The sequence below is a fragment of the Aphelocoma coerulescens genome, chromosome 27 (assembly GCF_041296385.1).
Source record: "Aphelocoma coerulescens isolate FSJ_1873_10779 chromosome 27, UR_Acoe_1.0, whole genome shotgun sequence".
Taxonomy (NCBI): Eukaryota; Metazoa; Chordata; class Aves; order Passeriformes; family Corvidae; genus Aphelocoma; species Aphelocoma coerulescens.
In genome coordinates this window covers 2,240,534-2,254,880 of record NC_091040.1, presented here as the reverse complement: position 1 = coordinate 2,254,880, position 14,347 = coordinate 2,240,534, and the positions used below count along the sequence as shown (strand labels likewise).

At 52.4% G+C, this 14,347-nt stretch overlaps 1 protein-coding gene across 4 annotated transcripts in view; it reads left to right on the top strand.

The window, feature by feature from the left end:
• The first annotated feature begins 165 nt into the window (after positions 1 to 165).
• FBXL20 (F-box and leucine rich repeat protein 20) overlaps positions 166 to 14,347 on the top strand; it is a 39,726-nt gene continuing 25,544 nt past the window's right edge. For 2 of the 4 annotated variants that reach the window (XM_068996682.1, XM_068996679.1), the window contains exon 1: positions 778 to 905. In XM_068996682.1, the coding sequence (XP_068852783.1) occupies positions 864 to 905 (42 nt within the window). In that variant the 5' untranslated portion in view covers positions 778 to 863. Of the gene's footprint in view, positions 218 to 777; positions 906 to 11,824; positions 11,859 to 14,347 lie in introns of those variants that run through there. The other 2 variants (XM_068996680.1, XM_068996681.1) reach the window with 2 other exon arrangements.

The window sequence follows — 14,347 nt, the reverse complement described above, 5'->3', positions numbered from 1 at the left end:
AGAGAGCGGAGGGGCGGGGGACGCCCCCCCCCCCTCCCGGGACCCCCGATCCCCGCAGCCCCCCGGACACCGGGGGGAGGATCCTGCGGCCCCCGCACCCGCGGGGCGGGGGGGGTCCCGTACCCCCGGCAAGGGGGGGGCAGCGCCCCTCGCTCCGCACCGGGGGAGGGGGCGGGAAGACCCCCGCGGCGGCGCGATGGGGGCGGCGGCCTGCGGGGTAGGTGGGGGCGGGGGGGGGGAGCCTCGGTCGTGTGTCCCCCTCCCCACCTCCCGTCCCTCTCCCTCCCCATCCCTTCGCCCTCCCCGGGACAGCCCCGGTCCTGCACCCTCCCTCCCCGTGCCGCTTCCCCTCGGTCCCCCGGGCAGTCCCGGACCCGCTCGCATCACCCCGCCCCCCCCCCCCCACCCCGTCCCCCATCCCCCATCCCCCTCCCTCCTCTCTCCCCGCTCCCGTCCCCCTCCTCTCCGCACCCCCCCTTTTCTCCCCCGTCGCCCTCCGCGGGGCACTCCCGGTTCCCCCCTCCGCGACCACCCAAACCCCTCATTTCCCCCCTCGCTGTGCGCCCCTCTCCCTCCCCTCCCCTCTCTCCGGACCCGCTCCCATCCCCCCCCTTCCCCCCTCACCTTCCCCTTCCCCCTTCCCCCCCTCCCGGCGCCCCCCCCCCCCCCCCCCCTTCTCGCGGCGCGCGGCGGCCGCGCCGTCCAATGAGCGCGCGCGTTGCTGGCAGGTGCGGAGTGTTTTTGTTTTGGGTCGAAGTTGAGGCCGAAGCGGACGCGGCGGCGGCGCCGGGCGGAGGCCGCGCTCCGGCACCCCCGCACCCTCCGGGCCCCGCGCCCCCCGCCGCCCCCGCGCCGGCCCCGCCATGCGCAGGGAGATGAACGGGGTCACTAAGAGCCGCTTTGAGGTGAGGCCCCGGCTGGCCCCGCGGGGCGGGGGGGGGGAGGCCCGGCCTGGCCTGGCCCGGCTGAGGAGGCGCTGGGGGGCCCGGGCTGCGGGGGGTGGGTGTGTGTGATCCCCCCCCCGATGGCCCTGAGGGCCGTCCCCGTCCCCCCGCCCCGGACAGCGCGGCCCTGGGGCAGAGGCGGTGGGAGGGGGGCGCGGGGGGGTCTGTTTGAATGGGGCTGGGAAGGGGGTCGCGGCCCTGGGTGGCCGGGTGGGCTCAGGGCTGTGACCCCCGGGTTTGGGGGGTGGCTGGGGTGAAGCTTCTCCCCGCCAGCCCCCCATTTTCGGGGTGGGGGGGGGGATGTTCTCTCGATGGATGTAAACTCCCGTGGGGGGGGGTCTGTGAATGGGGCTGGGGCTCGGCGGTGACTGTGGGAACGCGGGGGGCTCAGGGCTGTGACCCCCGGGTTTGGGGGGTGTTGGTGTGAACCTTCTCTTCCCCCCCCCCATCCGTTTTGGGGAGGGGGTTCCCCCGTCTGATTTAAACTCCCGTGGGGGGCTGAGGGGGGGGCCCTTCTATGAATGGGGCTGGGGAGGATCTGTGGGTGCGGAGGGGGGGTCCGAGTCCGGGGGCTGCCGGTGTGAAACCCCCGCCCCATTTTGGGGGTTCCCCCGGCTGGGTTTGGGGGGGTCGCGGGGGACAGAGCTGCTGCCAACGTGTTGCTGCGGCTGTGAGCGCTGGCAGCGAAGTTGATGATGGAGCAGGAGATGTGGGGAATTGCGCCTGCAAAACACCACAACCTTTGGTTCAGGGGGGGTCTCAGCGCCGCTTTTTTTTTTTTTTTTTTTTTTGGGCAGTAGCCGGGGGGAAAAAAAATTTTGCTTACAGGGAGGTGGGGGATGGAGAGGACGGAAGGAGCGGAGGGTAAACAATGAGATCTATTCAAAGGACATGGCACAAAGCGGAGTGTGGAGCCAGGGCGATTCCAGCCGCATTGTTGTCCCAGCTGTCTTCCCGGGGGAGGAGGAGGAGGGGGGTAGGGAGGAAGGGCAGCAGCAGGATTTACTTCCCATCGCTCCGAGAGGCTGTGGAGGATGGAAATCCCTGCCCGCTCCTTCTCCAGACTGCCCGGCCCGTGTGGGGGACAAAAAAAGAGCCTGGCATGGTAAAGATGTGGCTGTTCCTCCTCGCTGGAGAGGGGTGGGATGGCGATCGGGGGAAAATGCTGCTTAATGGTGAGCTGAAGAGGCTCTGATTCCGCAGAGCTCGGTGTGGAATTCCTCAGCCCTGGAGTTGGGAAAGGTGCAGGAAATGCTGGTGGTCTAACACCGCACGTGGGGTTGTTTTCTTCCTCTCTCAAACCCGTGTGAAATCCGTAGCAGTGTGAGTTTGGGGTGGGCTCTGTTTTTTTTTTTTTTTTTTTTTTTTTTTTTAAGTGTTCTAACATTCCTGTTTCTGTAGCATCCAGTGATAAAAACATTGGGCTCACCCTGGGAGCTCCGGAGAGGAGCCTGCACGTGTGCCCTGCGCTATCCAGGGTTATTGTATTTATTGTTCTGGGCTGTTCTTGCCTGCACAGATTTTATGTATTTATTTATTCGTTTATTTGCCCCCTGAGAGCTTCTTTTATTTTGCACTGCTGCAGAGTGGCTGGTTACAGAGCACAGAGTAAAAGCAGGTTGGTGACAGATTTTGGGGGGGGAATGTCTCCTATCCTTTGCTCCCTTAGCCTTTGTCTTGCAGTGCTGGAGTTCATCCCAATTTTGGGAGGGTTTTCGTCAGGGTTGCACCAGGACACAACGAACCCAATGCATTGGGGAAAAAAAATGGGGAAGAGCTTTGTTTGGAGTGTTTTGGGTGGGGTTTCTTTTTTTTTTTTTTTTGCTGGAATGTTATTTTCTTCTTATAGTAAAAAACAGACGAGCTGGAAAACGAGCAAAATGCTCAAGGAGCGTTTGAGACCTAAATTAATTTTTAAAACCTATATTTATACAGGAAGAGTTGGTGTGTTATAGAAAGGCTTATTTTGAGCTACAAGAAGTGCCTTTAAACATCATCCTGTTTCTTGGCTGTTTTGGTTCCTGTGTTTTGCCCAGAGAAGCTGTGGCTGCCCCTGGATCCCTGGAAGTGCCCAAGGCCAGGTTGGATGTGGCTTGGAGCAGCCTGGGACAGTGGGAGGTGTCCCTGCCCATGGCAGGGGTGGCACTGGATGGGATTTAAGGTCCCTCCCAACCCAAACCAGTCCATGATCATAAATCCAAGGCATCCTTTATTACCCCAGCACGGATTATCTCTGACCCACTCACCTGTATAACCTGGAAAGTTTTGGAGCTGTTTTCCTTTAAATCCATGATTTTCCAGTGAGGTTACGTTGGTCAGAAAAGCTTCCAAATTCTGTGTTCACACTTAGAAATAGATTTCTTTTTCAGAGGGGCAGGATGGGTGGAAATTCCTCTGTGCTTCCTAGAAACCAGTTTGTAATGGTTGTGCTTTACAAGTGAGAGTTCTGTGAGAGTTCACATTTCGTGGGACAGGGGGAAAACTGGGCAGAAATGTGTGGAGACTGGGAGCTGCTGTTCAGAGCTGTGGAATATTGGAAGGTCATGAAGGCAATGGGTGATTAATCCTCCTCTTCCTCCTCTTCCTCCTCTTCCTCCTCTTCCTCCTCTTCCTCCTCTTCCTCCTCTTCCTCCTCTTCCTCCTCTTCCTCCTCTTCCTCCTCTTCCTCCTCTTCCTCCTCTTCCTCCTCTTCCTCCTCTTCCTCCTCTTCCTCCTCTTCCTCCTCTTCCTCCTCTTCCTCCTCTTCCTCCTCTTCCTCCTCTTCCTCCTCTTCCTCCTCTTCCTCCTCTTCCTCCTCTTCCTCCTCTTCCTCCTCTTCCTCCTCACCTGTGGATACTGCCAGGGTAGTTCCCTTGGCTGAGGAGGGGGAAGTAGGGCCTTTAAGTCTGGAATCTTTATTTTGGGGTAAAAATAGCCCAATCTGGGGCTGTGACTAATAGATAGTGTCTGTTTCACTTGACTTGAAATAAGGAGTGAATTGCTGAGGGGGAGGCTGGGTTGGGTTTGCACTTCGTTTATTGTCTTTTTCTGAGCCACGTAAACAGATTCCTGAGCCATTGTTGTTGGGCAATTCACAGATCCAGTCGTGAGGGGCTCTAGTAATGATAATAATTCCTTACTGTAGGAATAAAATACGGTGTGGAATATGGGCCAAGCTCCTTGAATTGGACTTGCATGTGGGTTTCTGATTCCAGGAAGAGTGGAATTCTCTTTTTCCTGGGAATGCCATGCCCGGCCCCACGAGCATATTCGGATTAGTCCCTTTACGGGAGGTGTGGCCACCGCAGAGAAAATCACCACTTACTGCAGCAAAGCAAACAAAAAGGGAAAACATTACCCAGATTGACTCCTAATTCTCTGTGGTGTCGGTTTAATGTGGAACATGCCCCGACAGATCCCAATCCGTGCTTATATTTGGGATTTCTCTGCTTCCTGCCTGGTGAAGAGCAGCCAAATAACAGCAGAGAGGAGGGGAGGCATCTCCTGGTGCTTCTGAGTGACTCCTGATGCTCTTGGAGGGTTCATTTACCAAGGCCCAAGTTCTCAGCACTTCCTTAATCCATCTTGTCCATGTTCCTGTGCCTTGGGATGTCACCTGGAGGTGTCCTGGGTGTCCCTGAGCCACGTTGTCAGCATTAAGTAATTCCAGTTCTTTTTTTTCCCCCCCCCCGACTGTGAACCCTCCGTGTAGTCTCCTCTACATCCTCAAAAACAACAGCACACAAAAAGCTCCATCCTTTCCAGCTTCCTCTGGGAGTCTCCAGACCCTCCAGTGAGCAGGAGCTGCTCCTGGCTGTAGAGTGTGTGTGTCCATGGGGCAGTTTGTCCTGTTAAAAATGGATCAGTGGGAACTCCAGGGCTGTCTCTGAGGAGTCAGAGTCTGTGGTGAGCCCTGTGAGCACCTTCAGCCTGAGAAATGCATTGATCCAGGGCATTTCTCTTTTGGATTCAGGATCCTCCGTGGGAGGGAATTCTGACCTTTCTGAACCTCTGTAGTTCCCAGGTCTTGTTCGACTGTAGAGACGTGAAATGAGCTAAGCTGGAAGCAGAATGGGAAACTTCAAATGCTCTAAAATCGAGTTGCCTTCTAATAATTAATCCCGTCTGTGTTCAGAAAGCTGAATTGAATAATCTCACTGACCCTAATCCCATTTTGGAATCTGCTGAGTTCCTGCCTCTGTTCCTGTATTTTCAGGGGGTTTGGCTTCAGAGCTGATCCTTTTGGAGTTGTCCCTGTTCCCTTTCCTGGGCTGCTCCTTGTGCTCCTGGCTGGGGCTTTGCTGTTCCAAGGAGTGGAGGTTGTGTAAACAGAGGGACACAAACAGGGCAGGGAGCAGGGAAAACTTTGCTCCAACTCTCCTTGTAAAAACGGATGGAACACTTCCCATGGAATTTGATTTTATATGGGAAGAGAAGCTGTTAGTGACATAACCCAGGGAGCACCTGAGGTGGCACAGCTGAAATAGTTTTATTTTGGATGGCATCTAACGATGTGGCTCATAGATAATGAGAAAAACTGTAAAAAATAAAGATTTTAGGACAGAGGTGTCCAAGCTGATACGTTTTCCATATTCCTGTTCACTCCCCCACCCCCACTTATTTATAATTTTGGTGTCATGCCACATCACACGTAACGCTTTTGAAACCAGCACTTCATTTGGGCAGGTGAATAATGAACTGTTAATTTATTTGGTTCAAAGGGGCTGTCTCAACGATGAGATAGGAAGAGATGTAAACCATGAGTTGTGTTTCACATCCCCGCTGTGCTGCTCCTGGGGCTTGAGTAGAGGGAAGAGGGATTCAGGGGGAGTTGGAAGTGAAAATCAAATTGGTTGTGCAAAAGGGTTTGACCCAGGCCCCAGGGAGGTTGGAAGGGGTCACCAGGAAAATGGCTTTTGACCTCGGGCTGTGTCACCTGAGAGACAAAGCTGGTGTCCCAAATTTTTATTGCTATTTTTGCCCCCAGTAGGATTCACTCCTTCCTTCTCCCTCTGCCAGGAGTTGTGTGAATGGGTTGGGTGACAGTGGGAATGTCGGCCCTGGCAAACGGATGTTACAGACTCTCAGGATGGGATTTTGGGTTGGAAGGACCTTAAAGCTCATCCAGTTCCACCCTCCCCCCCCCACCAGGGGCACGTGGCTTTTTCCACAGGCAGATAATGATAAGGAAAAAGGGGAGGGTTTTAAACTAAAAGAGGAAAGGTTTGGATATTTGGAATAAACTCCTCCCTGTGAGGGTGAGGAGGCCTGGCACAGGTTTCCCAGAGAAGCCGTGGCTGCCCCATCCCTGGAAGTGTCCAAGGCCAGGTTGGACAGGGCTTGGAGCACCCTGGGACAGTGGAAGGTGTCCCTGCCATGGCAGGGGTGGCACTGGATGGGATTTAAGGTCCTTCCCACCCAACCCATTCCATGATTTCATGTCTGACTCCAGAGATGAATTTTCAGACAGATTTCAGTGGTGAATGACACAGGGATCCCCGGGGTGGTTTCACTGGGAGCTGCTGGCCAGAGCAGTCCCTACAAGGGCCGTTTTGGGGAGCCTGGGTGTCCCTGGGGACAGGGGCTGTGCCCATCCAGCATCGCCGCCTGCGTGACGGGAAAGGGACTCGGAGCCAGCACCCACGGGCACATCCCATTTATTTCGGACACCATCATTAATTGGGGCCTGGGACACAGCAGTAATTACTGTTTTCGCTGGCTGCCTGGCTGGGAGCTCCCTTTGAGTCACACCTTTGGGAAAGTCAACCCTGGGAGGGTTTTATCCTCCCCAGTCCGGGGTGAAACCTGCATCTGCACGGCCCTGGGGAGGGGTCAGTCCCCCTCTGCCTGGGGTTTGTGCATCCCTGCCTGATCCAGCAGTTTTCCTTTGGGGCAAACTCCCCCCATGCTCTTCACACCTCAGGTGGATTTTTTTTTTTTTTTAAGACACCATCATTTGACTTTATTTCCAAATATTTATGCCAATGATCCCAGCGTTCTCTTACATAATAGCTGGATACAAACCCAGCAGTGAAAAAAACACCTTATTACCAATAATAATAATGATAATATTACCAGTAATAATAGCAGAATTGCAGGTGTTGGGGAGGGGCAGAACTATAATTTATCAAAGCAGCTTATTTGAATTGTGATGAGCCTTAGAGAGCTGGATAAGTCTTGGGTTTAGGCTGAAAATACCGAATCATGTCTCAGGTTTTGGGTTTGATGTTGTTTTTTTTTTAATCCATTCCAAGTGTATTTGTAGTAAACCGCTGCCCTGCTAAATTGAGCTTCTAAAATGAGAAAAATAAATAGTGGTAGTGGGTGTCTTATGGCCAGGGACTGTGCCATAGGCTGTCCTGGGAAAGTCAGGAAGTCTTTGTCTTATTTATACTCTTCCCTTTTGGGCCTGGATGTTGTTCTTATGGGCAGCGATCTATATTTAAAACCTTGCAGGGTGTGTGTGAGAAAGCAGCACCGTTTTCAATCAGATATCTGTGCTAGCTCACCGAGTCCTCGGGTGTCACTTGTGGGGTGCTGGTCACAGCAGCCCCTACAAAGGACATTTTGGGGAGCCTGGGTTGGAGCAGCCCTGACAGCAGGAATGGGGTTTGTGCCGCCCCGTCCATGTGATCCCGGCCTCGAGCCGCTGACGTTCGGGGGTGTTTTTTTCATTCAGCCCCAGATCCAACTCCTGGGAAATCAAAGCTGATTAACTGTGAGCTGCTGCCTCCCTGAGCTGTCCCCAGGCTGCTCCAGGTCCTGCCAGGGCCACCCGGGAGGAGCCGCTCGGATGCAGCCGGTGGCCGTCGGGTAACTCGGGGCTGGGGGGAGCTGGAATTGTGGTTTCGGCTGAGCACGGGGAGGGTGTAGGTGTGGTTTGGGATGGTTTGTTTGGGGAGAACTGTCTGGCAGCAGGACTGGGGGAGGAGAACAAAACAGGTGAACAAAAAGCAGCTGAATGTGCCCGTTTGGTACCTGGCAGCAGGTTCTGGGGGGTTCCCTTTCAGTGGGATATGGACATGTGGCAGCTGAAATAGGAGGTCTGAAATCAGTGGGGTTTTAGTATCTCACCTGTGCCTGTGGAGTTTTCCTTTCTGAAGGCAGCAACACGACCATGTCCCTTTGCCCATCCATCACTGAGGGGTTTCCCTCCGGGCCAGTTCCTGCATCGAGGGATGTGCAGCGGGAAGAGCTTCATCCTGGGCTCCATTCCTGTAGGGTTTGACTGAGCTCTGGATCATTGCTGGTTCAAAAAAACCTCAAAAAAAGCCTCTTTATTCAATTTGTCCCTAATGCAGGCTGGACTCACATAGCTCCTCCATCCCAGCAGGAATTTAAACTTTCCCAACTAAACAGCGACCGAGGAAGCGGCGATGCGACAGTGCCCATCCAGTGCCCTGCCTATCCAGCTATTTTTAGGAATATTAAGCCTATAATAAGCCTTTTTGGCTGGGGTCTATTTCTGTTTGTCCTGCTTAGTCAGGATTTTGCCCGAGCAGAGCCCTGGTTGGGAGCCAGCGGGGCGAGCGTGGCCGTGGCACCGCGCGGGCCACGTTCCCATCCCTCCTTATCCCAACGGAGCATCCCAACAGCCACACCAGAGCTTGTGACAGCCTGGCTTCATCCAGCAGCCAGCCATTTCCTTGGAGACCTAATGCAGATTAAACTGGATGGGTTTTTAAATAAAATTCCCTATGTAACTACAGGCTGGAGGGAAAATTCCCTCGGTCGGAGCTGCTTGTGGATGTAAACAACTTCATTCTTTGGATGGCGTCCTCCGAGGAGCCCTTGGATTTCGCTGTCACTTCACTGTGACTTATCTCTGCAGTGTAATATTTGCTTTGCCTCCAGGAAGGCAGCTCAGCCTGTTCCAGCTGCTGCTTCCCGCAGTCTTGTCCTGGGAAGGGAACCGATGTCTCTCATGTCTCTGTTATTTGAGCTTTGTCACAGCGGTGGAATTTTTTTCCCCAGATGAGCAGAACTCAAGGCAAGGTGTCAGTACATACTGGCCGTGTTTGTAAGAAGCTGTCTCAAAGCTTCTCTGAGCTTTTCCAAAGGAAATGCAGAGTGAATTCCACATTTTTCTTGTTTTGTGGTTGGTGCTCCGCTTTTTTTATTAGATTGGAGTTGTGGGTGAGGTTTGTCTTGTGTCAGTGACTGTACCGGGCTTGTTCATCTCCATGTGGACCATAACAGATAAAACTGGTACAAATTCTACCAGAAATCCTGGAATTTGGGCTGGCAGCCAGCAGCCTTACAGCTGGAGAAACCTCCCAGTGTATCTCAGACTCGGGGTTTAATCTCTGAACAAATTCACACAGAGGTTTCAGAAGAGAAAAGACTTCGAGAGCTTGGAAGGTTCATCTCCAAAGTGTCTTGATAGAGACTGGGTGGGATGTAAACTCCAAAATATTCAAGCTATGGATGTAATCCTTAATTTCTGCCATCAGTGGTTGATTCCCCACCTTTCCCAACCTAAAACCAGTTTCCAGAGCGCATTGTTTGCTCTCTAATAATTAATAATTGCAGCCTGGTTTCTGGCTTGGTTTGAATTGCTTAATTTCCTGTGGTTCTGTGCAGTAGTGGAGGGTCTGGCCAGCATTTCCTCGTGGATCAAGGCTCACAGAACCCTGGAATATCCTGAGTTAGAAGAGGCCCATGAGAGCAGTGAGCTCCAGGTCTCAGAGCAGCTGCAGTTTCATCCTCAGCACACCATCACTGCTTTGGTAACAAGTTTGTCATCTCACACAGGTGCTGTCCCATAAGTAAGCCAAGTTGGAGTGGTTTAAAATGACAATATTTACTAATATTTCATAGATTATGGTTTTAAATTCTGTGTTGTTCCTGTGGCATGAGCTTTGCTTAGCATAGAGACGTGCAGCACTTTATTGGTCCTGTTTCTGGGAATGTTTATGGCTTTTGTTTCCTGCCCACCTCTGTGGGTGTCTCTTGGTTGGTTTTTGTACAGAAATAGGTGTCACCTTCTCCCTTCCCCTCTCTGTGTCTCCCTGGTGGTGCCCTTGGTGTTGTGTTGGTGCTTCCCAGGCAGCCTCATGCTCTCCAGGGGTGCCAGATCCAGGTTCTTTTTCCCTGGAGTGAACATCAAGGTGGATAATTCTGTGTCTCGCTGTCACAACTGGCCTGGCTGCCTCCTCTAACCCTGCAGCCACTGAAGCTCTGAATTATCTTGATCCCTTTTTCTCCATCGAGCTTTGAATTTTCTGCTTTGAAGTGTTCGGGTTCAGAGTGGGCATTGGGCTGACACCGTGTTGGCTTTGGCACTGGGGCTGCTGAGGTTGCATCAGGAATTCCAGGGACAGGACAAGGGAAATGGCTTCAAACTGATGGAGCAGGCCTGGATTGGATGTGAGGGAAAAATTCCCCCCTGTGAGGGTGGCAAGGTCCTGGAATGGGTTTTCCAGAGAGGATATGGACTCACCATCCCTGGAAGTGCCCAAGGCCAGGTTGGACAGGGCTTGGAGCACCCTGGGATAGTGGCAGGTGTCCCTGCCATGGCTAGGGGTGGCCCTGGGTGGGCTTTAAGGTCCCTTCTAACCCAAACTACTTTTGATTCCATGAGCCAGGAGAGGAGCCAAGTGCTTCCATGGATTTTGGAGCCTGATCCGTGGCAAAGCCCCACCAAATGAGCAGCTGCAATAATGACACAAAGCCGTGCTTTAAACTGGAGCTCCAGTAACGCCCGTCTGGGCCGAGCTGCTGCACCCACACCTTGCACCAGCTGCTGCTCACATCCTCCTGGGCACGTGGGTGTTCCCTGTGCAGGGACACTCAGACACTGCCAGCTGTCCTGGGTGGTGGCACACGGGTGACCCAGTTCAGGGTGACACAGCCCTGATGTGACTGAGGCTTGAGCAGCAGCTCTGTCTCCTGCCCTGTGAGCAGGGAAATGTGGGAATTAGCCACATCTGCAGGACTGCTTCAGGAATGGAGCCAATTTGTCACGTTCTTTATATTCTTGAGGGCAAAGGAAGAGTTTTTAAAGCAAATGGGCAATTGCACGTTGTGCTGAGTGTAAGGCTGTGACAGCTTCACCTTTTTGGTCACTTTTGCCCATCTGTTTTTATAAACTTCCTTGATTTCATAGAATTTCAAACCTTTTGGGTTGGACCTTAAAATTCATCCAGCTCCACAGGGACACCTTCCATTGTCCCAGGGTTCTCCAAGCCCCATCCAACCTGGCCTTGGACACTTCCAGGGATCCAGGGACAGCCACAGCTTCTCTGGGAAATTCATCCCAGGGCTTCCCCACCCTCCCAGCCAGGAACTGGTTCCCAATATCCCATGTGGCTTCACACAGCACCGAAGTTGCTCCTTGGTGGAAGATTCTGTGTCTGGTACAGAACTGAAAATTTGCATACATGAAAAATGTGTTTTTCTGTGTCCTGTCCAGAAGAATTTCTTCTATTGGACAACACCTGGTATTAAAGAGGATGAAAGAGATGTTAAGAAAAGCAAACTCGGGGCATTTAGTTTTTATCCCTAGAAGTATTTTGAAAGCCTGGAAGTCTAGAATAGCCTCTGACATTTTTTTAGAGCTTTATTTTTGTATGGACTTGCCAGAAAGTCCCCATGTCCATGGTATATTTAGCTGTACGTGCTGCCATGACTTAGCAAAATCCCAATTCCAGCCTGTTTTCTCCCAGCCCCTGCCATCTGAGCCTCAGGCTTTGAAGGAAGGCTGGAGAAAATAGGTCTGGAGATGCACTCTGGCTCTTCCCAGCCTTCCAGGGGAGGGGGAATTCCAGAGCTGAGGTTCTACCACAGAGCCCATCTTGCCTGGGCCCCGTCATGTTTTAAGTCCAAGGACTATTTTTAGTAAGACAAAAAACAAACATTCCTTTCGATTAGTGCTGGTCAAAGGGAAACTCCTGCAGAAACCAGGCTAGGGATGGGATTTGTGCTGGAATCGAGGTGAGATTTTCCTGCTGAGGGATTTGATGGGCCAAGTTCCCTGTGATCAGGCAGAGGAGGCTCCTGGCTGCTTCTGGAATCTCTGTTTTAACCCTTCCTGCTCTTGTTCTGTTCTGCTCTGGTTCCTTTTTGGAAGTCTGCTCCTGCTCTCTGGTTGCTGCTTTAATTTTTCTGATCCTTTCTTTGGGAGGAGAGTCCTGGTTCAGAAGTCTGGACAGTTGTGGGAAAGGGTTTGGATCTACCTGTGTGCTCCTGTAACTGTGGGGGGGAAAGAAATCACATCTCCTTTTCCCATGAATAATTCCTCTGCATTCCTCCTTCATTAGAGCTCTCTCCATGATTTCCTCGATTTCCTAATCGATGAGCTAATCAATTTAATTAGCTGATCCTGTCCCAGGATGCACAGGGGCTGCTTTCCCAGCCTTGGGAATGTGTCCCCACCCACTGTGGCTCCAGAGGGGAGGTCTGAGGGAAAAGCCCTTGGAGCCGTGCTGGCTGGGAATGGCGAAAGTTCCGTTTAATCGGCAGCAAATTGGGCTGAGAGCTGCCGGTCTGGTTCCTGCTCAGGACTTGTGATATTCCTGGTGGGAAGTGATAAAAGGGTCTGTGGGGAGAGCAGCACTTCTGCTGGTGACATTTTGGGAAGGAAGTTTGAGAGTTCCCACTTCAGCATCGTGCTCTGGTGTCTTGGGATAACGCAAAAGCGAACGGGGATTTGGGAGCCCAGCGTTTGACTCTAAAGTCCTGAGGTTTGGTGTTCTCTGGGGATGATGGTTCCTCAATTCCCAGATTTCCATCACTGACTGGAGCATTTGAAGGCTGTACGTTGGATTTTCACATTGGATTTCATGTTAGGTTATGGTGGGTGCTTTGATGGGGGATGGGATTGGATCCATGCTCAGGGACAGGATCTCTGGGATGTGATGGATCCATGCTCAGGGACAGGATATTTGGGATGTGTTGGGATTGGATCCATGCTCAGGGACAGGATATTTGGGATGTGTTGGGATTGGATCCATGCTCAGGGACAGGATATTTGGGATGTGTTGGGATTGGATCCATGCTCAGGGACAGGATATTTGGGATGTGATGGATCCATGCTCAGGGACAGAATATTTGGGATGTGATGGATCCATGCTCAGGGACAGGATATTTGGGATGTGATGGATCCATGCTCAGGGACAGAATATTTGGGATGTGATGGATCCATGCTCAGGGACAGGATCTCTGGGATGTGATGGATCCATGCTCAGGGACAGGATCTCTGGGATGTGAAGGATCCATGCTCAGGGACAGGATATTTGGGATGTGTTGGGATTGGATCCATGCTCAGGGACAGGATATTTGGGATGTGTTGGGATTGGATCCATGCTCAGGGACAGGATATTTGGGATGTGTTGGATCCATGCTCAGGGACAGGATATTTGGGATGTGATGGATCCATGCTCAGGGACAAGATATTTGGGATGTGATGGATCCATGCTCAGGGACAGGATATTTGGGATGTGATGGATCCATGCTCAGGGACAGGATATCTGGGATGTGATGGATCCATGCTCAGGGACAGGATATTTGGGATGTGTTGGGGTTGGATCCATGCTCAGGGACAGGATATTTGGGATGTGATGGATCCATGCTCAGGGACAGGATATTTGGGATGTGATGGATCCACGCTCAGGGACAGGATATTTGGGATGTGATGGGTTTGGATCCATGCTCAGAGACAGGATATTTGGGATGTGATGGATCTATGCTCAGGGACAGGATATTTGGGATGTGATGGATCCATGCTCAGGGACAGGATATTTGGGATGTGATGGGTTTGGATCCATGCTCAGAGACAGGATATCTGGGATGTGTTGGGATTGGATCCATGCTCAGGGACAGGATATCTGGGATGTGATGGATCCACGCTCAGGGACAGGATATTTGGGAGCTGCTGGATGTTCCCCACGGCCTCACAATACCAAATCTTAGAACTGTGTTTATTTAGATAGTTCTCAAGAGCCACACGAGGCTTTGCTCTCTATTTTCCTTGGGAATCCTTGGCAAAAAAAAAAAAAGGTTCTCCCGTTTTTAGAGTGCCTGAGATGGTTTTACCTGGTCCCAGAGTCCATTCCAGGTGCATCAGGTGTTGTCCATGGATTTGGAGGGATACAGGAACCAGCTCTGGCCTCATTGCCTTGGAAGAACACGGAGCTTTTCCAGCATTATCCCTCCTCCTGGTGCACCACCAGAGATCACAACTCCCTTTAAACCCTTCTTGGTGGTTTAAAAATCAGTTCTGTTCGTCCCAGAGCTCCTGAGGGCTGGGAGAACATTCTGGGCCCTCCAAGACTTTGTTGTTTCTCTGTTCACCAGCACCTTTTCCATCACAGAAACCAGCCCTGCTACACCTGCACCTTCCACCTCTGTTTGGTGGATATTTGGGCTGCTGGACCCCTCTTCCCTTCAGCCCCTTGGCCAGAGGTTTGATCTGTAAAACCTCC